The 25,486-nt window shown below is 42.4% G+C and overlaps 1 protein-coding gene across 2 annotated transcripts; it reads left to right on the forward strand.

The window, feature by feature from the left end:
- The first annotated feature begins 17 nt into the window (after window positions 1-17).
- On the forward strand, window positions 18-21,992 carry EXTL2 (exostosin like glycosyltransferase 2). 2 transcript variants are annotated; one of them, XM_047785176.1, is made up of 6 exons: window positions 18-781; window positions 999-1,163; window positions 3,325-3,402; window positions 15,909-16,336; window positions 17,451-17,521; window positions 20,690-21,992. In XM_047785176.1, exons 3-6 carry the CDS (start codon window positions 3,398-3,400, stop codon window positions 21,176-21,178), a joined length of 993 nt encoding a protein of 330 aa, XP_047641132.1. In that variant the 5' UTR covers window positions 18-781; window positions 999-1,163; window positions 3,325-3,397; the 3' UTR covers window positions 21,179-21,992. The 2 variants fall into 2 exon arrangements, with proteins under 2 accessions (XP_047641132.1, XP_047641131.1); XM_047785175.1 differs by having other exon boundaries at window positions 18-1,163.
- The last annotated feature ends 3,494 nt before the right edge of the window (window positions 21,993-25,486 follow it).

Consider the following 25,486-nt stretch of genomic DNA (forward strand, 5'->3'; position numbering starts at 1 on the left):
CTGCGAGTTAAAGGTGGTTGCAACGACTCGGTGTTCCAAAGGGCCAACCTGGGGTGGAGTCCCGCCACCTGGACTGAGGAGGAAAGTCCTGAGCTGGCCCTCTCACGGCCTGGGCTGGGTGGGAAGTTGAGAGCCCGCACTCGTCCACCCTGACCGCCTACCGCCGATGTTCCCGGATGCGCTGGCGTCCAGCGCCAGCCCTTTCGCCCTTACCCCTGTTATCATTAAGACCTGATGCCCTAGGCAGCAGTGCTTAAGAACCTAGGCCGCACGTTCTCTCGCCTTCACTCCGCAGGAAGCGCAAATGATGGTTCTGCTGGGTGAACCCTGGACACCCAAATCCTAATAATCCACCCCGCCCCGCCCCCCGAAAACAGCGCCTGACCTCTCCGTACTGCCACGCTGGAGGCAATCAATAAAGGTCTTCCGAAAGAATTTTAAATGTATTTAAGAGAACCCTTTAAAAGGAGCGCCGACGAGACTGGGTTGGAATTCAGGTTTGGTTAAGGCATTGCTTCCACGACAATTCTCAATCCGCAGATAACCCAAAACTCGAGTTCCTACACGTCCCCTTCACTTCCAGGTCATCCCGGAGGCCGCAGTCGCGGCTCTAACGCTCGTCAGAACCCCATTGCCCATCGCGAGGAAGTGCAGGAAAAACAGGCTCTTTGGTGGGACGCTGGGACGTGCGGAGCTCGGGGAGGCTAGCCCGACGGGCCTGTCCTGGGCACCCACGGTCGTGGGAACTCGTCTTCGGGCGTCTTTCCGGGAAATTGCTTGGGTAAGGTCAGGTGGTCCATCACCTGAATGATTACAAGGTGTTATCTTGGGGGAGAAATGGGGATAAAGGACGACCGGCTTTTGGAGGTGGGCTGGAAACTACAAAACCGAGCTTCTTGGGAACAGCCTTATAGTCTAACAGGAAGTGGAGCGTCACCGAAAGGGAGGGGTGGCCGCCCGGGACGGCCCCCTGCTTCAGGCTCTCTCTTTGCGGTCAGCGTTTCATCCAGGTTATCCATCCAGCGAGTGACGCCAAGTCGTTGCACGCTACTGGGTTTGGAAAAAAGCAAAAAATGAGCAAGCGAGACGCCCCTTCCGCTTTATGATCACCCAGCTGCAAGCAAATAAATCGGCTGGTCCCACTGCAATCTTCTGCACTCGAGGTAAGGAAATACCAAAATGCTCTCGTGTTAAAAATGTTCTGCAGTGAGCATATATGTGTTTTGCTCTCCTTGGAACTTTGTGAGTGTGTGGGGTGGTGATTAGGTGGTTTTATTTTTAAAAATATAATTTATGTACTCTGCAATTTTTTTAAAATGTCCATGTTAATTAAAACTGCTTTATAAAAACAGCTAGATTCCAGAAATTAAGTTCTGGAAAGAGTACTTTGCCTTTCTAGGCATATATTTCATTATTTCAACTTAAAGAAATATTTTCAATTAGTAGCATTTATTTATATTTTTAGGAAGCTTTTATATTAGCCATAGACTGAATTTTATTCAACTGCACTGCCAGGGAAACATCAGCGGGTACAAACTGGGTTCAAGATAAATATTTCCATGGCAATTGAGTTTTTCTCCAAAGCTGCTTTATTTCAATATGATGTAACTTTGCTGGGGGGGGGGGAGGGTATATGGAAGTAACTAAATGTCAGCAACTGATTTGCAGCGTTCCCTTAACTCATCAAGGTCAGCTGGAATTTGAGGTTGTGTTTTTGTATTCTGCCTTTGAAGATAAATTCTGCATTTTATCTTATATTGCTTTGGATGAGAAATTGCTCAGCTGGTTTGTAGAGAAATCTGCAATACCCTTTTTCATAATAGCTTTTAAATAAGTTGGAAAAATTGAAGTTTAATTTCAGTTGTATTGGTCCTGGGACTCCTAAGTTCCCCCACTCCTCACCCCCAAAATATAAGACAGCTATTCCCATGAGGGCCTTCTTTCAAAAGGTGGCAATGCCACTTCACATCTTTCATCCTTAAGTGGCAAAATTACCATCTGCAATAAGAAAAGCATTTTACTAGAAATGGTAATTGGACACTTTAAATCACGAAAAGTTCTTTGAGTGGAAAATGTTTGATGTGTCTCACTTCTTTTATCTTCTTGAAATGATTGCCCCATATATGTTAACCAATATGTATTGTCATATCAAAGCTAAAGTTACTTTCTTTCATTCATTCAACAGTCATTCAGTGAACATCTACCATGTACTAGGCTCTGTGCTGGGCAGAGGTGGGGGAAGGGAAGTGGGTTACAAAACCTGACAAGTCAAGGTTCTTTCCCTGGAGGAATTTTATGGAAAGAAGAAGCTAGATGTGAGGAGAGGGCAAATCAGGCCAGGATTTTAGAACTGCATAATATTTAAGATGTGCACAAGAGTGCTTTTGATGTAGCAGGGAGGAACAACTGTCACTCGAGTTTAGATACATCTTAAGCCTTCCTTTTGCCCCTTCCATAACATGTATCATGAAAGAATATGATTTGGGAAAATCAAAAATGATTCTTCAGCTGTATGCAGGTGGTCATTACAGCTGCAGTATCCTACAAGTCTCCAATCAGTTCTGAATTCCTTCATATGATGTAAGATTCAGTGGGTTTATAAGATTACATAATAGAAATATGTATCTATCTATCTATATATCTGCATTAGGGTAACTATACAAACTATATGGGGGAAAAAACTCAGTCTTTTAGATGTGCGATTAAGGGCTGTGAGAAATGAAAGCAGAGAAGATGAAGGGGCAGAAGCTCGTCTCCAGCCAAAGTTCCAGCTCCTTGGGTTCAAGGTTCCAGTTCCAATAATCAGCAGGGAATAAGAAGGATGCCATTTGTCATGCCTCAGTAATCAATCCTCACATTTATCTGCAATCCTATTTTAGACCCTGTGGATTTTTAGTACTTCAAATTGAATGCCCTATGAACCTTTAGTGAAAAAAAGAGGTTTTGATGGTAGATAAAACTGCAGATGCTAAAAAACATCTAGAAATTGAATACAAGTGCAGGTTGCTAATGCATTCAGAGGTCTTACCCCATGGCATATATGTTCTGGTTTCACATGTGTAAACACATTAGATTATTGGGATTGTGTGAGTTTCTTCTACTTCTGGATACTTAAGAGAAAGAGAAAAACAAAAATATAGCAACTTCACAGGAAGCTGTCATCTACCTAATTGCCTAAATGTAATTTTTAGTACACATTATAGCAAATTTTAATTTCTAAAAATAATTCAAAGCCTATGGCCAATAGCATAAAAAATCATTTTTAAAAAATTTCCTGCTGGTTGACAAAAACATCACAGAAAATTTTCTGATTTTCCTTAATAGTGCCAAGAGAGCCTGTTCCTATGAATTACTGAAGCCATAAAGAAAAAATTTTTTAAATTAAAACTTTACCACAATGAGGTAAGTACCAGTTGTTGTTGTTGTTTTATTTTTTAAAAACTGGGGTAAAATATAGCTAATATTTGCCATCTTAACCATTTTTAAGTGTATAGCTCATAGTGTTAAATGTATTTACATTGTTGAGCAGCCAATCTGGAGAAGTTTTTCATCCTGCAAAACTGAGAGTCTATAACCATTAAACAACTCTATTTCTCTGTTCCCCAAACCCCCGGCAACCACCATTTTACTTTCTGTTACTATTATTTTGACTACTCTAGATTCCTCATGTAAGTGAAATCATAGAATATTTGTCCTTTTGTAAACTGGCTTATTTCACTGGGCATGATGTCCTCAAAGTCCATCCACGTTGTACCAAGTATCAGAATTTCCTTCCTTATAAAGGCTGAATCATATTCCAGTATGAGAATTTCCTTCCTTTTAATGGCTGAATAATATTCCATTGTATGTCTCTACCACATTTTGTTTATCCATTCATCTGTCCATGGACATTTGGGTTGCTTCCAACCTTTTGATTGTTGTGAATAATGCTGCTATGGATATAAGTGAAGTACCGGTATTTTTATCTGAGAAAAATTGTTTCCTACAAAGGGATTTTTGTTCCTTTGGAAAGAAGAGTTTTCACTTGAACCAGAGTCTGTGAGAAAATACAGTAATGTCTCTTTTCGATCTTATCCATTGAAATAGTAGTCCAGATCACAGAATGACGTCAATACCTCCAGAGCTGAAATACTCTCATAGACAAGAACAAAGCTGAAAACAGAGACTATGCAAAAGATACTGCAGATACAAAGCAGGTCAAGTGTGAGAGTCGGGAGTTTGTTCAAACCCACCCCTCTCTCTGTGCTCAGGAAAAGTCATTTCATATTCAAGTCTCAGCTATCCCATCTACTAAATGGGATGGATATATTTTAATTCCCACCTCTCTAAAGGTTTGAAACATCACCAATTTGAGAGGTTAGGTAACGACAGAAAGAGAGAAGAGGTCTGACAGCTTTCACTGCTAAGCTTCCTGAGGGCAAAATTGGTGAGCTTGCTCATTACGCTTCCTAGTATCTGACAGTGCTGGACACGTGTAAGCATCTAGGAAGGTTTGTGGACTGACTGAATTCTACCCTGGATATTCTGACCTTCCTCAGATACAATCAGGAAGCTCAGATGAATTGCGATCATTTCCCTGTTAATTTTGATATCCAAAACTCTTTACAAGTCATAATTCATACATACGAAATCTTTTTCTCTTAGAGAAGGGATTTGGGCATATGACTGAATTGCTGGAAACCAGTACTGCCTAAAAGGGAGAGGGCTCCATAGAATGGTCCAGGGATCTGTTGCCCAATAGTCTTGCCTCCCCTCCATCGTCCTGTGACTGAAACAGAGAGCAGGTCAAATGAAACGCTGCAGTATCAGCGTAACAGTAATATATTTGCAGATGTACTTGGTTTCTTTTTGACCCATTTCTGGAACTAATTTTGCAAGGCACTGTACTAAGCTAAAAATGCTTTTCTATTTCTAGGCTTTCTTCTCAGGAGGCTTTGACTCTTTGGATCCTTACAAGGGGGGATGTTCCTCTTAGGAAAAAAGCCATTCCTACTCCTGCCCCGACATATGCCCATAAGTTTGGTCATCTGCAAACATCATCACTGTCATTGTCATCATAATAGCTACAATTAATTGGCAATTCCAGGAGAAAGATGCATGGCTAGGAGGAACTTTTATCTAGCGTAGTTCAGATCTGTGCACTCTGAAGGTGGAGGGGACCTCACTGCCTCAGTAAGAAATAGCTGGATGGAAGGAGGCAGTGCTTTAAGAAGACTTTATGCATCATGTTTGTGCTATTTCCTCTTCGATCAATGATGATAAAGCAAATCTAGCTAATGAGAATAGCTGTCTGAGAAGTATTGAGAAACAATGTGACACTTTGTAAGGATGCTTGGGAGGGGGAGAAATATGCCAGGACTGAGGGGCATCCTTTGCTGCTGATAACAGGTGAGATTGGGGAGGGAGGTGGAGACACAGGTACTTAGCATCTGCTCTCCATGTGGCAAATGCTGCCCTTGGTATTTATTCAAACCCAATTTACCTGTAAAGAAATGGCTCACCCAGCCCGGCTGCCAAGAGGAGGACTTGATCTTTAGTGGGACCAGTACAGAAAGTCTTTCCTTATGGCTCACAGCGAGAAGTGACCTGTTGCAGCAGCTTCTACTTTTCAAATGTGGTATTGTAGTAACTGTAGCTATCTATCAATATAGTTTAGCAATTCTGTTTCAGAACGATAGTCTCGAAATGTAGTAAGGGTGGTCCTAAGTCTTTTAATGACAGGATTTCAATTGGCTGTGGATAATCATGTGTGTGTTGTAACCAGTTGTACTGTCAGTAGAAAGTATGAATCACTTTAACCCTGAGAGCGGGTCCGTGGCAGAGTAGATCCAGTTTATAGGCAACCGAAGATCCTTTCAGATCACTGCCTCAGCAAGTGATCATGAACACAGGAAGGTCACAAGATGAATCTGTGACACTATGTGGACCTTTTTATTATTTGGTAAGTCTATTCTCATTACTGCCTTTCTTATTCCTAAATAAACAATATTATTAACACAAAATAACTTATGTTGATGTATCTAGATTTGTGAAAAAAAAGTACTGGGAGCTAAGAACCATAAAAAATAGGAGTTCCCATTGTGGCTCAGCAGGCTAAGAACCTGACATAGTGTCTCTGAGGATGCAGGTTCGATCCATAGCCTTGCTCAGTGGGTTAGGGATCCAGCGTTGCTGCAAGTTGCAGCATAGGTCACAGATTCAGCTTGGATCTGGTGTTGCTGTGGCTGTGGTGTAAACTTGCAGCTGTAGCTCTGATTCATCCCTAGCCCAGGAACTTCCATATGCCACAGGTGCAACCTTAAAAAAAAAAAAGGATAGGTCTTTAGGGGGATACGTAAGGGGAATTCATTTACAAAGGAGAGGATAGCATTGGTTGAAAATGAGAAGAGCTGTATGGCATTTCTAAAATAACAGTGAAAAGAATGAATTTCCTGAATACGGGAAAATACAAGGCAAAAACTCTTCTTAGAATACTGTCTAGCACCTGGCAAGACTCATAAAGAAAAGTGACCTTTCATGTACTATTTTTGACATTCCGTATTTTGCAGTGAAGTAAATTCTAGCATGTGCTGCTTAAAAATTTCCGGGAAGAGGCTTATTCTAAGCAGTAGTGAACTGACTTGGGCGGGCAGCGTTCCGACTTTGTTTTCTGTTTCTGCCAGTTGTCCCGAAGTCTCTGTAGGTTTTGTCAGTTTCTGGACACAACTAAACACTCATTTCTTAACTAGATAAGATTTTATCATCTGTCTGTTGAAATCATATATGCTGCCAGATTAGGAACATAGCTTCTGGAGTTCTGGCTGTGGTGCAATGGGATTGACAGCATCTTGGGAGAGCTGGGATACAGGTTCAATCCCTGGCCTAGCACAGTGGGTTAAGGATCTAGCGTGGCTGTACCTGCAGCTTGGATCTGATCCCTGGCCTGATAACTCCACATGCCACAGAGCGGCCAAAAACAACAACAGCAAAAAAAAAAAAAAAAAAAAAATGAACACAGCTTCTGGTTATTGTTGCCAGAATTCACAAGGATGATAGTATCTAATAGGGATGGTTTTCTCCCACAGCAAACCAGTTCATTCTCCAAGTGCTTCCATAGAATCAGGGATATTCAAACATATTTTAATGCAGAATATCTTTGGAAGAATCAGGGTTCTAGGACATCTCTTATTAAGTAGTTTGGCCACAGAACTAAGAGTAGAAAGGTGGCTTGTGTGGCCTGAGCTTGAGACGACGTGTCATGACTTGCTTTCCTCGTCCCCAGATGCGGGATAACCCAGGTCTTTAATAGAAGGAATGGTTGGTTTCTTGAGTACTGTCAAGGCTTCACTGGGTCTTGGAGTTCCTGCTGTAGCACAGTGGGTTAAGAATCTGACTACGAGAGTTCCCGTTGTGGCTCAGTGAGTTACAAATTCAAGTAGTATCCATGAGAACATGGGTTCAATCCCTGGCCCCGCTCAGTGGGTTAAGAATCTGGCATTGCTGTGACTGTGGCGTAGGCCTGCAGCTGCGGCTCTGATTTGACCCCTAGCCTGGGAACTTCCATATGCCACAGGTTGGGATCACTGCAGAGGCACTTGGTTTGCTCCTCTGCCAGCCCAGTGGGTCAAAGGATCTGGCATTCCTGCAGGTGTAGCGCACAGGTCACAGCTGCAGGTCAGATTCAGTCCCTGGCCCTGGGACGTCCATGTGCCGTGGGTCATAAAATTAAAATTAACTACGCCTGAATTTGAGTTTATTCTTTTAAAGTTTGGGTATTTCTTATTCATTGTGAAGTTGAAGACCCTCTAAGCATAGATTTCCTCACTCCTTTCAACCACAGAGAGTTGTAAGCTCTTAAAAAATGGCCAGTGGACTACAGTGGATTACAAAGACTAACAGAAACGGCCCTCAAGCTACTGTCAGACTCCAAAAGGAGCTGGAGGTGCAAACATCAATGGTTGGAATACCGGGAAACCAAGTCTCACAGTACTGTGTTGCCAGTTTCCAGGAGCACTGAGGATGGAGGGTAGCGAGTGGAACATCCCGAGCGGAGGGGATGCTTGAAAAAGACTGGGGAGGGGGAAAGAGGAGGAAAGGGAATAGGAGGGTCCCAGGCGGAGAGAGGGAAGGGCTTTGTGCTGGAGAAGAGAGCAAGTACCGTCACAGGGAGCCCTGGGTCCACACATTGGCTGCAGGTCCCGGAAGAGGAAAGTCCTTTCGGAATTGGGTATCACATGTGCCTTTGGCTCTGCCTGAACAGTGTTTGTTATTTACGTCCTGGAACCCTGGCCAGAAACTGCGCACCAGGTGCGTGGGCACAGGGTTGCCTCTTCTGACTCTTGCGTCTTCATTGAAGAGAAGCCCAGATGCAGAATTATCCCGTTTCCACCCTGGAATGTTTTAAATCTCATGGCAGCTGAGGGCGTCTTTCTGAGCATCTCTAATACTACAATCATCAGTTTGGAGGCAAGCCCATATTTTAGCGAATGAGCCAGAGGAGAAAACAGTTCTGTACAATATGAGGCAGATCTGGTAGTGAAATGGAAGAATGGTTATTATTCTTCCACCATCTGTGGCATTAAAATGAAAATGACAGCTTCTCAGTGTTTGACGTGACGCTGCTCATTGCTTTTCTACCTTATGAGTCAGAGGACATAACTAATCTTTGTTCATGCTAGGCTCTGGCTATTTGTTTTCAGCTTTTGTCCAGATAACTATTGCTTTTCCTTCTGTAAGAACTAGCCTGGAGAAAAGAATTCTTCATTCAACAGTGGTCCTTCTAAGGAACTTTGATAGATGATGTAGTAAGTAGCTGAAAAGCGGGTGTTTGAAAATTCAAATTGCCTAGTCCCTTTAAAAACATGCAGGCATTAGAGAATTTGCAACTCTTGCTTCATTGTATTATTTGCTTTCCTACTCTGTCTTATGTCCACATTTAAGAAAATTCCTTAAAACGTCAAATAAATTGCTTTTCCAAAAGCTACCTCAATTCTCAGATATTTAAAAATTCTGATAGAATGACCCAGCCATTCCCCTCCCAGGTATATACCCAAGTGAAATGAAAACATATGTTTAGATAAAAAAACTGGTACATGAATTTTCATAACAGTATCATTTGTGAGAGCAAAATGTGGAAGCAACCCACATGTCCAGCAACTGATGAACAGATAAATAAAATGTGGTGTAGCTGTACAATAGAATGTTATTTAGCAATTAAAGAAAAGAATGAGGTGCTGATATATATATTCTATGACATGGATGAACCTTGAAGACATTGTGCTATGTGAAAGAAGCCAGACACAAAAGCCACACAATGTGTGATTCCATTTCTGTGAAATGTTCAGAATAGGCAAATCTATGGAGACGGAGAGAAGATTAGTGTTTGCTGAACGCTGGGGTGGGAAGTGAGAAGAAACGGGAATGAGGAAGTCACTGCTAATGAATAGGTCTGAGGTTTCTTTCTAGAGTGTTAAAAATGTTGTAAAATTAGATTTGGTTGCACAATTCAGTAAATATACTAAACACTACTGAGTTGTATACTTTAAATGGGTGAAATTTATGCTATGTGAAATAAATCTTAATAAAGTAAAAAATTAATAAAAACTCATACCAATATGACTGTTTACATTATCTGACAGGTTGACACATCCTTGCAGAATTGACCATAATACAGTGGAAGGAGTCATGGACTCCGTGCCATCAGGTTCTTGCTCTGGCTCTGCTGCTGGTTAGCTGCATGCAGCTGCAGGAGTTCAGGCAAATTCCTTATGCCTGCCCCTCGAGTTCTTTATCTGTGAAGCAAGGAAGTGGGCTTAGAAAGGCTCTGAGCTCTCAGTTTTCTGAGTTTATGCTCTTATGTAATAAGGCATATGAATATTGGGGCCATTTTGGAGACATTACTTTATCCCTCATTGTTTGAATAACAGTGAAGATTTCAGAGGTCACCTGGCTAGCAGTCCATCCCACTCTCGTTCAAGGTAAAATATATGTGGAGCAGAGCTTCTCAACCTTGGCATTATTGGCACATTATGCTGGATAATTCTTGGCTGTGGGGGCCATCCTTTCCATCGTGGAACATATAGTGGCAACCCTGGCATCTCCCATACCAGATTGCAATCACGACAATCAAAAGTGTCTCCAGGGATTCCTGGCATGGCTCAGCAGAAATGAATCTGATTAGCATCCATGAGGACGCAGGTTCGATCCCTGGCCTCGCTTGGTATGTTAAAGTGCTGTGACTGGCATAGGCCAGCAGCTACAGCTCTGATTCGACCTCTAGCTTGGGAATCCATATGCTGCAGGTGCGGTCCTAAAAAGACCAAAAAAAAAAAAGTCTCCAGACTTTGCCAAATATCCCCCAGAGAGCAAAATCGTCCCTGGTTGAAAATCCCTGGTCTATAAAACGTGAAATAACAATATCAAAATAACTAAAATGATGGGCCCTCTACCCATGAAGAGCTAATTAACATATGTGCAAAAAAGTATCACTTGAGGATCTTTGATTTTTCAGGTTAGGAGAAAAAGAATTTTTGTTTGGTTTTGCTGACATTTGCTGTGTTATGTCAGGCCGTATTTGATCTGCTTCCGTCATGGAAAAGGGTTAGAAAGAGAATAGACTAAAAGCTATCAGATCCTTTTTGGAATGAGGTAGGGTGCCAGGAAATGTACACAGACATAATTTCAACTTAAATAATTTTCATGCTTGGTTCTAAGTAAGATGTAGGTTTTGCAGATGTATTCGTCACATCCCCCATTCAAAGCTCAAAGCAATGGGTTAGACGATATAGGCTTTTGTCTAGATGAGGAACGAAAGAAAGCTACACCCTGAAAGCCAGAGAGCTATGAAGTCATCCATATTCTCCAAACTGTTCTCAGGCTCTTTCCAGGGGGCCTGCAATCGCCTTCCAGACTTCAGCTCTTCTCACAGGACAGAGATACCACTTGCACTGCAGCCTATACCGTTCTTGCTCTTCTTGCTTTTCCAGATAGACTGCAAATTTCACATAATTTTATTGGGCTGCATCATTTAAGACATGAAATATTTACACTGTCTTTCTGAAGATGTAAATTATTCATATCTCCCCAGACATTTTTGATACAGTTAAAATAGGAGATTAGAAGCTATCTGAAAGAGGAAGTCGTTGTGGAGGATATGGAGGGACACTCCCTCTTAAAAATATAGACAAGGCATTCCCCTTGTGGCTCAGTGGAAACAAACCCAACCAAGATCCATGAGGATGCAGGTTCAATCCCTGGCCTCACTCAGTGGGTTAAGGATCTGGCATGGCTGTGGCTGTGGTGTAGGTCATCATTTTGGCAGCTCCATTTCGACCCCTCGCCTGGGAATCCTGCGTTGCTGTGGCGGTGGCATAGGCCAGCGGCTACAGCTCTGATTCAACCTCTAGCCTGGGAATCCGTATGTTGCGGAGTGGTCCTAAAAAAAAAATAAAATAAATAAAAATCCATCTGCTGCAGGAGTGGCCCTAAAAACATAAAAATAAATAAAAATTAATAAAGATAGGAGTTCCCGTCGTGGCGCAGTGGTTAATGAATCCGACTAGGAACCATGAGGTTGCGGGTTCGGTCCCTGCCCTTGCTCAGAGGGTTGACGATCCGGCGTTGCCATGAGCTGTGGTGTAGGTTGCAGATGCGGCTCGGATCCCGCGTTGCTGTGGCTCTGGCATAGGCTGGCGGCTACAGCTCCGATTCGACCCCTAGCCTGGGAACCTCCATATGCCGCAGGAGTGGCCCAAGAAATAGCAAAAAAGACCAAAAAAAAAATTAATAAAAATAAAAACATAGATAAAACGGAAACAGTCATTCCTGATTATTTTTGACAATGTATATATGTAGCAGGCTATAGAGATGACTCTTCATTACTTTTTCTCCATTAAAGCTGTGAGGTGGTTATCAGTGTTTGCTTTAGAGACCAAAGACATTGCAGTGGAAGTTTTCCAATATGTTCTTCTCACTCATCTGTAGAATATGAACATAAAGATCTTAATCAGGCTATACTTGAAAGTAGTTCTCAGATGATTCTTAACTCTGAGTGCTTATCACCAGCCATTTTTATGCAGAACTGAAGATACGTTTCATGAGACCTGCTTTAGATTCAGTATGAGAAGCATTTTCGAGGGCTTTGAACCGAGATTAGCAATTCACAATGGTTTCTCTTTGGTTTACCACAGTGACAGTATGTGTTGTTTTGGTCACAGGGTGTACACGATGAAACCACTGTACTCTCCAGCCTTAAATTACTGCCCTTGAAAAGTAATCACGGTAAAGCTGAGGTTACTTCAAAAATAATTCATTGTATTCATATCTTAGAATGAGGCTGTGATCAAAGTGGAAACACAAAATTGCTTTTCGTAACAGAACAGGCTGCAGAGAAAGTCCAGGGGAGAATATCATTGAAAGTGCCCCGAAAAGATTACTACCAGGAAACGTTGCTTTTCATCTGGACTTTCAAAAAGTGAGAGCTGCCACATGGCTGTGATCAATCCCTCGTCCTTATGAAGAAGCTTTTCCTTTGCTTGCTCATGCCTCAGGGCATTAGCACGTCACAGAGAGTGTTCCCCTGCCTGCCTTGCAATTCTCCAGGCCCCACTTAGGAACCTCAAAGGGAGGCGTTAAAGGCAGAGTCTATATGTTCTTTTTGTGTTCTTGCTGAACTATATAAAGAAAAAAATGGTGTCTGCCTCACACCATGAAACAAGATCAGGGGACATGATTGTCACTTTAACTCCACCATTGCCGCGTCTCCTTGATGAGAAACAGAAGATTAATTCGACATTATTTGAATAGTGGAGTGAGATTTTGTTTGGAATCTAATCTGTTAGAAGGGGGAATTTGGACTCCAGTAGTCTTAGGATTGCCTATAGAACAATGGCCTAGATGCAACTGCCCAACTTAAACACAAGGTGCAAAATCAAGAGCCTATATACATATATAATGTATATATTTTATATATATTATATATTCATATGCATACATACGCATATACACACAGCGCACTTTTCCATGAAGGAAACCAAAGTAAACCATCATTTCCGGCTTTATCATATTTGTCTATATTAAGAAATAGATAAGAATATCTGTCCATTGTGTAGCCTGAGAAGAAAAACTGTATCAGAAATAGTAAGAGTGGATAGACTAGGAAATCAATTAAAGTCATCAAGAATAGGAGTTCCTGCTGCAGTACAGCAGGTTAAGGATCCAGTATTGTCTCTGCAGCAACACAGGTTCAATCCCTGGCCTGGGAACTTCCGTATTCCCCAGGTGTGGCCAAAAAAGAAAAGTCATCAAGAGTAACATCCTCATTCTTTCTGGTTCTAAGAGATTTTTTTTTTCTTAAAGGTATTTTTTAATTGTTTAGAAACTCTTGGTTGAGTTTCGTTTTCAGTCTTCTGATAAGTACATTTCTTTGAACATTCTTCCTCCTCATTTCAGTCTTTTCTGCTTGAATAGAGTAGTAGAATTGACCCAGGAAAAGTGCTGAGATGTATACAAAGGCTCAGCTGCCACAATACAAAATAAGGACATAGCTAAAAAGCTTGTGGAGGCTTGTGGAGGAGTAAGTAAAGTAGGTAAATCAAATGCAGAAATAGAAGAAGAATTATATTTAAAAAAAAAAAAAACACGAAACAGCAACAATTGAAAGCCAACTGTATTCTAGAAGGAGCCAGTAGAGGTGATAATGAAACTGTTCTGGAAGCCAAGAAATCAGAGTTCTGGCTCTCGGTTAAACTGTATACGATTTAACCTTTCCTTACATTTGTCACCGAGAGTGTTGATCAGATGAATTTTTTTTTTTTTTTTTTTTTAAGAGCTGAACCTCGGGCATATGGAAGGTCCCAGGGTAGGGGTCCAGTCTGAGCTGCAGCTGCTGGCCTATGCCACAGCCACAGAAACAACAGATTTGAACTGTGTCTACAACCTACACCACAGCTCACAGCAACACCAGATCCTTAAACCCACTGAGCAGGGCCAGGGATCGAACCTGCCTCCTCATGGATGGTAGTCGGGTTTGTTTCTGTTGCGCTACAATGGGAACTCACAGATGAAAATTTTTGAGCAATGAATCTCCAGGACACATGCATCAGTATTTGTTCACTTACCACTCTGCAGCCATTCTCGGGCAGCTCCTGTAGGTACAGCGAGGAACAGTAGGGCACATGGCTGATTACAATCCTCCTGTACCATGAGAGTGGGCACTTTGGAAGCACAAGAGCCCTACCTCTGCACAACCTGGGTGGACTCTGGCAGTGGACTCCCCAGCGCATGGTGATGAACGCCTGGGCTCTGGTAGCAGTTCTTCCTGGATATAAATCCTAGATCCATTCCTTAAGTTGCTTCGGAATCTTGAGAACGTTATTTAACCTCTGTAAGCCTCCAAGCTTTGAAATGGAGATAAGCATAGTAGTAAAAGGATAAACAAGATTCAGTCACTTCCCTGGTCAAAACCCTCCAGTGGCTTCCCATCGCCCTTAGAATAAAATCCAGACCCCTTACTCAGGCTGACACGATCCCCCATAATCTGGCCCTTGCTTATCATGTCACTCTGATTTCTCCTCTTCAGTACTGCTATCCTAAATTAACCTCGAGTTGATTTATTTTGTTGTCTGTCTCTCGCTACTGTTTCCTCTGCTACTAACAGCAGAGACCTTGTCTGTCTCGTTCATTGGTGTATTTGCAGAACTTAAAACAGCCGGGTAGAACAAGTGCTCAGTAATTGTTGAATTTCTTGAGGAAATTAACACATACCGTGACATGCAAAGCACATAGTACAAGGGCCTAATAAGTAATAAACCCTCTCTAATTGTTGGCTGCTACTGCTGCCATTACTGTATGTTTTGGTGATTAGGGTTCTGCTTATGATTTTATTTGGAAACAAGTTTACTACCAAAAAGGAAGTTTAAAGTTAATATTCTGAAATATAGGAGTTCCCGTTGTGGCGCAGTGGTTAACGAACCTAACTAGGAACCATGAGGTTGCGGGTTCAGTCCCTGCCCTTGCTCAGTGGGTTAAGGATCCGGAGTTGCCATGAGCTGTGGTGTGGGTTGCAGACACAGCTCGGATCCCGTGTTGCTGTGGCTCTGGCGTAGGCCGGCGGCTGCAGCTCCAATTGGACCCCTAGCCTGGGAACCTCCATATGCCACGGGAGCAGCCCTAGAAAAGGCAAAAAGACCAAAAAAAAAAAAAAATTCTGAAGTACATACATATATATAAGTGTGTGTGTGTGTATATACATATATATCAGAACATCAAGTTGTGTACCTTAAATATATATAATTCTTAAGTATCAATGGTATCGCAATAAAGCTGCTTAAAGGATTAGTATACTACTAAGAGAAATATAATCGTATTTAAGAAAAACACTCTCAGTTCCAAATTTTGAGTAGTAAAATACGGGCAACCATTAATAGACATTGCTAAATTCTTGCCGTTTGGCGTGTAGCTGGTCTTTGGCTGCGCCTTCACAGCAGGCGGGCTCAGAGGGAAGATAGATTCACTGTATGTTTTCTCTTTAGGCCAAATCACCTTATCAAAGAGGCAGAACCAAACTTGAACTAACTAAGGGAAGATTAGCCTCTCTCCTGAAAAAGCAAAAACAGGGAGTTCCCGTCGTGGCTCAGCAGAAACAAATCAGACTAGTATCCATGAAGGTGCAGGTTCGATCCCTGGCCTCACTCAGCGGGTTAAGAATCTGGCGTGGCCCTTGAGCTGTGGTGTAGGTCACAGACGAGGCTCAGATTCCACGTCCCTGTGGCTGTGGTGTATACCGGCAGCTACAGCTCCAATCCCATCCCTAGCTGGGAGCCTCCATATGCTGCGGGAGCAGCCCTAGAAAAGGCAAAAAAATTAAAACCAAAACGAGGTAACTAGTAAGAATGCTAAGATTCCCCATTTAATTTCTGTGTCTCCTCCAGGTGTTACCACATCTGCAAAGTCCCTGGAAGAGTGATGGGGATTCGAGTGCTTCGTTTCTCCCTGGTGGTCATCCTTGTGTTACTGCTGGTGGCTGGGGCTCTGACCACTTTGCTTCCTAATATCAAAGAAGACAAGATGCTCGCTTTGCGAAGGGAGATCAAATCCCAGGGCAAGTCCCCGCTGGATTCCTTCACTCTCGTAATGCAGACGTACAACAGGACAGACCTCCTGCTGAGACTGTTAAATCACTACCAGGCGGTACCGAACCTGCACAAAGTGATCGTGGTGTGGAACAATGTCGGGGAGAAGGGGCCGGATGAGCTGTGGAATTCCCTAGGGCCTCACCCTGTCCCCGTCATCTTCAAACCGCAGACAGCAAACAGGATGAGAAATCGACTGCAGGTCTTTCCTGAACTGGAAACCAGTGGTGAGTTGCAGCTGGGTTCTTAGCCTGACAGGGCTGCAGCTGGCCAGACCTGGGGGCTGGTGCGTGGCTTTGGGGCTGTCTCCTTGTCTTCATTGTCTGGAGAACACAGGGAGATTGAGTCCTAAGAAAGCAAAAGAAAAAAAAAAAAAGAAAGAAAGCATTTTGAAAAACCGAAAGGACGGTTTCTTCTACGCTCCTGGGAAGACTGTCCTCATGCAACAGTGACAAGAGGTTAATGTTGTGAAAGCAAATATGCCATGATTACATGTTATTGCATGACCGGAAGGTGGTAAAATGCCACTGAACTGTAGCCGAATTTTTTGCCGCCTCCTTTTTCTCCCATTCGTAGCAGTTATATGAGGGTGTAATTTAAAAGATCCTTGGGGGAGTTCCCATTGTGATGCAGCAGAAACAAACCTGACTGGTATCCATGAGAATGCGGGTTCAATCCCTGGCCCTGCTCAGTGGGTTAAGAATCTGGCATTGCCGTGAGCGGTGGTGTAGGTTGTAGACAGGGCTCAGATCCCGAGTGGCTGCGGCGTAGGCTGGCGGCTACAGCTCCAATTTGACCCTGGCCTGAGAACCTCCATATGCTGCTGGTGAGGCTCTAAAAAAAGAGAAGAAAAGAAAATATCCTTGGTTTTATTTCATGAATTTCTAGGATAATAGATGTTACCTATATGATAATTTCCCCCTCAGGAAATTATAAAATCAATTATGATTTAAGCAAAAAAATTTTTCTTCTAGACAAATCTCTTCAAGAATACACTTTTTTTTTTTTTTTTTGCTTTTTATGCCACACCCATAGCATATGGAGGTTCCCAGGCTAGGGGTTGGATTGGAGTTACAGCTGCTGGCCTGCACCACAGCTGACCACGATGCCAGATCGTTGGCCCACTGAGCAAGGCCAGGGATGGAACCCACATCCTCATGGATCCTAGTCAGGTTCTTTCACCACTGAGCTACAGAGGGAACTCCAAGAATACACTTTATAATGTACTGATTGCATTCAGAAAATCCTTCCCTTGAAGATCTGCCAAGACCACCACCACTGCGTCTTCCTGGTTTTGTTTCCATTTCCAAACTGATTTAAAATGTTTTCCTTTCGTTTCAGCCGTGTTAATGGTGGACGATGACATGCTAATTAGTGCCCAAGACCTTGTTTTTGCTTTCTCTGTTTGGCAGGTAATGTTACCATATCCTTTATGAACTCATAGTGTCTGCTCTGGTGTCAGCATGGTTTAATGTGGGAGTCACCCAAACCAGTGTAGACGGTAGCTTCCTAAAAGTAGATGAATTTGTCATAAGGTCATCAGAGTTCTTGAGCTCAGTTGAGCTCACGTGGCAGTGATGGTATCTTTTATCTGTGTTCGGCTTAACATTCAGTAGATTGTGGAGAAGTAGAACCACCTTTCAAAGAACCATAAGAAAATGATCTAGGACGTGGTAGAGCAAAGACTAAAATCCAGAGACACTTGCCACAAGGCCGTAGACCTGTATCTCAAGCGAGAAGGGTCTTTCTGTGTTAATATTGTATAGACCTTTCTTTGAAAGGAAGCATTTGTTACATCCACAAAATTGAATTCTGATTCTGAGACCATTGTTTAAAAATTAATAATTTTTTTTTTTTTGGTCTTTCTTGTTGTTGTTATTGTTGTTGTTGTTGTTGTTGCTATTTCTTGGGCCACTCCCGCGGCATATGGAGGTTCCCAGGCTAGGGGTTGAATCGGAGCTGTAGTCACCGGCCTACGCCAGAGCCACAGCAACACGGGATCTGAGCCGCGTCTGCAATCTACACCACAGCTCACAGCAATGCCGGATCGTTAACCCACTGAGCAAGGGCAGGGACCGAACCCGCAACCTCATGGTTCCTAGTCGGATTCGTTAACCACTGCGCCACGACGGGAACTCCTAAAAATTAATAATATTAATAGTACTTCTGTGTGCACCATCGTGATAGTTTTTTTCCCCTTTAAATCCCAGCTGGGATAAACAGACATAAATTGCCCAATATTCTATAAAAACACCTCTTGTCTATTGAATATGTATTCATAATTGCTGGTTTTTACAAGTTGCCCCACAACTACCTGAGACCACAATTGCATACACATACTCTGATGCCCTGTCAAATAATTAAACACTGTGCTACCCAGTAAATGGTCTAATTTACACTATAGTAGCTCTGCTTAATTGGCGACTTGGGATCTAGTAACATTAGCTATTAATGGTAAGGGCTCACAGCTCTCTGCAGAGACCAGCCTTCTCAAAACTTCCGTTTTCAACTTCATGCCTAGTGTACTGATGAACACATTTTTTCCATATCAGCTGTTTTTCCAGCCCCATAAATACAAGCTTCTTAGGCAAAAAGTTCTAATGCATTCGTCCAGCTGTGAGATTTCTATTTCAGGTTAAAAAAAAAATCAAGGTAGTGAAAATATTAGGGTTGGGGGGGGGGGAAATATGAGAACTGTGGTTAATCAGAGTAGTCCAAGTAAGTCATAATTAAAGATAGATAAATACAATTTCCAGTGTTATTCATAAAAATATCAAAACAATTGCAGTCCATCGCCCATGATAATCTGACTCCTTGAGTTCAGTGCCATGAGTGCTGACCTCGTGTGGTGACGTGGGGCATAGAAAAAAGCAAGAATAAAGCAGACGTGGACCTGCGCCTCGGCCCTCGCCCTTGCCCTCTCTCGCAACGCTCTCCCTTTTCCTCTTCTAGTCTTCCGTGAAATGTCTTTCATCCTCCTGGACTGTGGAGATGCTGCATCCTCTCTGAAGCCCCCCAGCCTTTTGCCCCCAACCCCTGACGATCCCCTTTGCCTCTGGGCAACACAGTTGTCATTCTGTCCTCAGTGCTCCCATGAGAATTACTCAACTGCATTTACAGCTTTGTCAGTGTGCTAATTCCTTGTTCACCTGTCTGTGCATACCCGTTCCAGACCATGAGTTTTTTGAAATGGGATTCAACCCAGCCCGATTGTGTGTGTGGATGTGTGTGTTCTTTGGCCATGCCTGCCCATAGCATGTGGGAGTTCCTGGGCCAGGGATCAAACTGGTGCCACACAGTGACAGTGCTGAATCCTTAACTTGGTCACTGGGGAACTCCCTAACCCAACCTGATTTTTGTGTGTCCCTAGTTTAGTGTCTGTTTAGTAGATGCATGAAACAAGTTATGAGATTGAACTAAACCTTTTAACTCTTTTAAGTTCATGCCTCTTTTCCATAATTTCCTGGTTTTCCTTGTTAGCTGATTTTGTTTTTTTTTTTTCTTTTTACAGCCCCACCTGCAGCATATGGAAGTTCCCAGGCTAGGGGTCCAATGGGAGCTGAAGCTGAGGCCTGTGCCACAGCCACCGCAATGCAGGGTCTAAGCTGCATCTGCAACCTATGCCTTAGCTTGTGGCAACACCGGACCCTTAACCCACTGGGTGAGGCCAGGGATCGAACTCTCATCCTCACAGAGAAAACATTGGGTCCTTAAGCCATGAGCCACAATGGGAGCTCTTGATTTTTGTTTTATTTTTAGTCACTCTTATCCTACTGTTATTGTTTTGCTATTGGCTTTTCTTCAAAGATCCTGACAAATCTCCTTATATATATTGACCCTTTAACAACACAGGTTTGATCTGCACAGGTTCACTTTTACTCAGATTTTTTTTCAGTAAATACATACCACAGTGCTACATGGTCCATAGTTGCTTGAATCTGCAGATGCAGAATGGAGGGCCAGCTGTAAAATTAGACGGGAATTTTTCATTATGCTGAGGGTCAGTGCCCCTAACCCCTGCATTGTTAAAGGGTCAACTGTGTGTGTGTGTGTGTGTGTGTGTGTGTGTGTGTATTCTCATATTTTTTAAAAGGAGACACTCAAGCTGAAAGGGAATAAAAATGTAACATTGTTTAAAATCAACAGTAAAAGTATATACATAGATCTATAATTTTATATACTCCTAAAAGTTTAGAACAGTTTTTCAAAATAATCATATTATACCTTTTTACTCTCCTTTAATGAATGTGTCCACTTTTCTTACAGCCAACTCAGAAAAAACAGTCTCTTTAGTGACTAGAATTTGTTAACATTGGCTAATATTTGATTCCAGAAAATATTTGCAAGGTTAAAAATTTTGTTAGAGATTTGGGTTATGATGGAATTTGACCTTTCAAGTCATCAGGACATAGATTTATGAGGTTGCCTGGAGTTAAAGGAAATTGAGATGTAGAAGCCGGGAATAAAATAAATAACATTGACAGATCAGTTTAATTCTTTCTGCAATAAATCATTGCCTTTTCCGCCACGTCAGCTCTAAAGAAATGCCACACTTCATTGTTCTTTTTCCATCTTTTCAGCAATTTCCTGATCAAATCGTAGGATTTGTTCCAAGAAAGCATGTCGCTACTTCCTCCGGTGTCTACAGTTACGGAGGTTTTGAGCTGCACACACCAGGGTTTGGAAACGGTGACCATTACTCTCTGGTCCTGATTGGAGCTTCATTCTTCAACAGCAAATACCTTGACCTCTTTCAGAGGCAACCTGCCGCCGTCCACGCTTTGTTAGATGAAACACAGAACTGTGATGACATCGCCATGAATTTTCTCATCGCCAAGCACACTGGGAAGACCTCAGGAGTGTTTGTGAAACCTGTGAACATGTACAATTTAGAAAAAGAAACCAACGGTGGCTATTCCGGAATGTGGCATCGAGCTGAGCACTTTCTGCAGAGGTCTTACTGTATCAATAAGCTCGTTCATATCTATGACAGCATGCCCTTAAGATACTCCAACATTATGATTTCTCAGTTTGGTTTTCCATATGCCAACCACAAAAGTAAAATGTGAAAGGAAAAACAAACAAAAACGAACCTCTGAACTGCTTAGCATTTGAGTAGCTCCTTCAGGCTATGGTTGGTTTTTTAATTTAAAAAAATTTTTTTTTTTAAGCAACGTCATGAATGTTTTTTTCCACGCCAGAAGTCTCTACAAAGGGAAAAAAAAAATGCGTAAGACTTCTAGGATATAAAATATTCATGAAACCCAAGAAGCTGGTGTTATCCAGATAGGCCTTCTTGTGAAAAGTTTTTACCCACGGATATAATTCCTTGGTCAGCGATTTTATTGTTTACATTCTGAGACTGTGCAGTGTTTTTTGTTTTTTGTTTTTGTTTTTGTTTTTGTTTGGACTCCTGGCACTTGCCTTAAGGATGTTTAGCAAGCTGTTTCCAGGATCAGAAACCACAGAGAAATATCTCTGAGCTTTTTCATTGAAGGGTGGATTGTTTTCATTCGAAGCCTGAAATGCCTCTTTAGCAAAAGCCTGTGGTATAGGGAAAAGCCATGTGAGGAGAGAAGAGCCTAGATCCCATAAAAAAACAAGTGGGAAATTTGTGACTTCCCTCTTGGTCCTTCCAGCCAACCCTCTCCAGGACAGACTCATCCCAGCATGGTTTCGACACAGCCATCGGTGTTGTTATTTCTGTTAAGTCTACTGTGAGTGGAAGGGTTAATTTTAGTAGCTGAAGGATGTCTAGTTGTTTGCTTGATTTTTGTGAACATTTACTGCATGGATCACAAAAAAAAAAAAAATGCAACCTGTGTGTTTTATGTGCAACTTGTATGCAGCAAGGAGTAAACGTGTTCCTAGTTTCAGGTCGTGCATCGTATCCCTGAGTCTGACTTTGTACGTTAACGCTTCTATTTTACATAAAGTATGTCTTGTTTAAGAAGCATGTATAAAATAACTCTGCTGAGAGAGTGATTCCTTAGGCATTGACTGGCAGAAGTTAAAACCTTTAGTATCAGATGATCTTTATTGTTTGAAAAGCATAGGTTATCTCATGCTGTGAGATACCCAGGGGCTGTGTGTAATACACCCAAAGTCAGTCTCTTGCATTTGGAACGTCTTCTCCCCACAAAAAACAGTCCAACGGTCATAATGCAATTTCAATTACATACGTGCCTATATACATACATACAGGAAAAAAAATAAGAGACCCGAATCATAGCAGAGGAATTCCACAGGGAGTCTGCATCAGTTCGTGTTAAATGGTCCACTCTCTATTGTGTAAACGGGTATCTGTTTCATGCAATATCTGTAGGTGGTCCTTGTTCACTAAAGGAATACTTAATTAGCCCTCTGTCGACCACCTTCTCCTCTTCCTGTTCTACCCCCTCCCCCCATTATGCCATCATATTCTCACAGTTGCGAAGCTAAGGAAATAATCAGATTAACGTTCCAACAATGAGGTCTCTGTGCAATTAGCCAGTTGATGTTCCCTTACACTGGCATGTGTGTGGGTCTTAATGCAAGTACAGTATGCCACCAATAGAAGTCGCAACCTCAGTAAAAATCCGTAGTGTTAAGTATCTGCGTCATCGACCCTTCGTAGTGATTTTGTGGCCTCTTGAGAGTCTACCGGCAGACACATCAAAGAAACTTTCACCATCCAGCTGTCCTATGTTAATTAAGCTTTGGTGGTCGGTGTTTATACACATCTCCAAATATTAATATATTGCTCAAAGGAAGGGAGCGTTATTAGCTACATTCCCTGTGGGAAATTGTTCTCGTGGGAAAGTATTTTCAGATTTTATTTCTCATCTTGTGTTCTTAAACTCAGATTCAGCATCACTTAAGTTACTCATATCATATATCTTTCCAACATTGTAGAGCAAATATGAAAACAAAGTGAAGTTACAAAGACTCCTGTATTGATTAAGGCTAGACTTCTACTGAAACTTCTTTTTTTTCCCTGCACACCTCTTCTTGCTCCAAACGATTTGGAGAAGAGATGATGCTCAGGCTTAAAACTGAACTAGAAAAGCAACGTCGCTTAGGGGTTACATGTACCGCGGAGAACTTGTGCTCCAGTCCTTCCTGGATCTCATAGTTACCGAACCTCTTGGAGCTTCAGTGTCCTCGTCCTCCAAAATGAGAGTAATATCTTCATCAGGTTTGTTTTAAGGAATAAAGAAGGTAGATGGCATAAGTATGTGAAATGGTCAATAAAAGAAAGCTGTTGGGATGTGTCATTGACAACAACGACATTGAATTCTTCCAAACTCACCTATCAAGAATTAGAAAGGCCTTGGACCCACCATGTGAGATATTCAGGAAATTGTTTCCATATAACAATGTTTCTACACAGCCATGGCAATTTTCATCTCGTTTTCTTTATTTCAAATGTCCCTTTCCTTGTTATTAAAACAATACCTATTCACTCTGGCAATGGTGGCATATTCAGAACAGTATAAAGGAGAAATTACAGGCCACGTTAACAATGGCCAAACATTTCTGTGTCTATTCCTCCTGTATTTGAGGCATATATTTTATTTATTTTTTTCTTTTTTTACAGCCGCACACATAGCATATGGAAATTCCCAGACTAGGGGGCCAATCAGAGCCACAGCTGAGGCCTTCGATGCAGCTGCAGCCTACGCCACAGCCACAGACAGCAACACCACATCTGAGTGGCGTCAGCAACCTACACCACAGCTTGTGGCAGCATGGAATCTTTACCCACTGCGTGAGGCCAGGGATGGAACCTTTGTCCTCATGGCACTATGTCAGGTTCATAACTTGCTGAGCCACAATGAGAAGTCCCTAGGCATGTATTTCAATAGCATGATTTGTTTGGTGTTTCATTGGATGGATACACCGTAGTTTATAGAACCAATCATGTTGCTATTCTGTTTGATAATTTCTTATGATTGTCTAACAACATCTGGGTAAGCGCCCTTGCCTTGAGCAGGTAGCTTTGAGCATATCTGTAATAATTTCTTTAAAATCAGGTTCAAGAAGTCCAATACCTGGACCTATCTAGTATTTTTAGGGTTTTTAATACATGTTGCTATATGCCCCCAGAAGCATTGCCACAGCTGTGACATTACCACATCTGACAGCTCCTGTTTACCATCAGATTTCCCAGCATTGCATATTATTTAAAATTTTCTTAATTTCTTTGCCCATGTACAAAATCCTCAAGCGCCGCAGGATTTGGAAAGGCTCAGACTATATTAAGAACTCCATGTTGAGAAGGCTGAAAAACAGGCAGTCAACTGTCAGGGAAGATTCCAGGGAAGATTCAAGAAGTTTTTGCAGCGCTTCTTTGCTCTCGGGCTTGAGTATAGGCAATGAATTACTGACTCTTTGCTGGTCCCAGGAATAAAAAACTTGGAAGCAAGAAAACAATGCCCACACTTATTCCTTTTGTGTGTGTGTGTCTGTGTGTCTTTTTAGTGCTGCAGCTGCAGCATATTGAAGTTTCCAGGCTAGGGGTCAAATCAGAGCTGCAGCTGCCAGCCATAGCCACGGCCACAGCAACGTGGAATCCTGTGACCCACACGGCAGCTCACTGCCATGCCAGATCCTTAACCCACTGAGTGAGGCCAGGGATCGAACCAGAGTCCTCATGGATAACTAGTCGGGTTCGTTACCACTGGGCCACAATGGAAATTGCAACACTTGTTCCTCCTAAAAAGACCCAGGGCTTTGGCCACAGGTCAGGGGTGTGTGTGTGTGTGTGTTGCTATGTGTGGCAATGGGGGGAGGTAGAGGGAGTGGGAAGGAGGGGCTGAGAGGAGGACAGCGCCGTGATGGAGGAGGAGGATGGAGGTGCCCCATCTCACTGTCGCCACAGGGGCTTAAATGGTGAGGTCTGATCATCCTCTTCCTCATACTCTTCCTAAACCAGTTTTTTTTTTTTTTTAATAATTTTTTTTTTATTTTCCCACTGTATAGCAAGGGGGTCAGGTTATCCTAAACCAGTTTTTATTGTTCTGCTTGGCTTTCTCCAACTTTCTCCCCCGCTCCTTTCATGAGGGCTCTCTCAATATAAAACCCAAATATGTTCAAAAATATGCTTATTGTGGATGAAATACAAAGAACATTGGATACGTAGGAAACATCACTGCGTCATCCTGGTACCACTAAGTTTCCTGATCGCCAGGATGGGGTTGAAAATACCTGCCCTAAAATTTCGCTGGTTGCTTTTGGTTTCAAAAGAAACAATAGGTAAGAAGAACTTTATGATATCAAGAAAATGAAAGATTTTTTTTTCCAGTTTCTTCGTCTTTTTCTTTTTTTAATGGCCACACCCACGGCATATGGAGGTTCCCAGGCCAAGGACGGAATCCCAGCCACTGCTCCAGATC

The sequence above is a fragment of the Phacochoerus africanus genome, chromosome 6, assembly GCF_016906955.1.
Source record: "Phacochoerus africanus isolate WHEZ1 chromosome 6, ROS_Pafr_v1, whole genome shotgun sequence".
In the NCBI taxonomy this organism is placed as follows: Eukaryota; Metazoa; Chordata; class Mammalia; order Artiodactyla; family Suidae; genus Phacochoerus; species Phacochoerus africanus.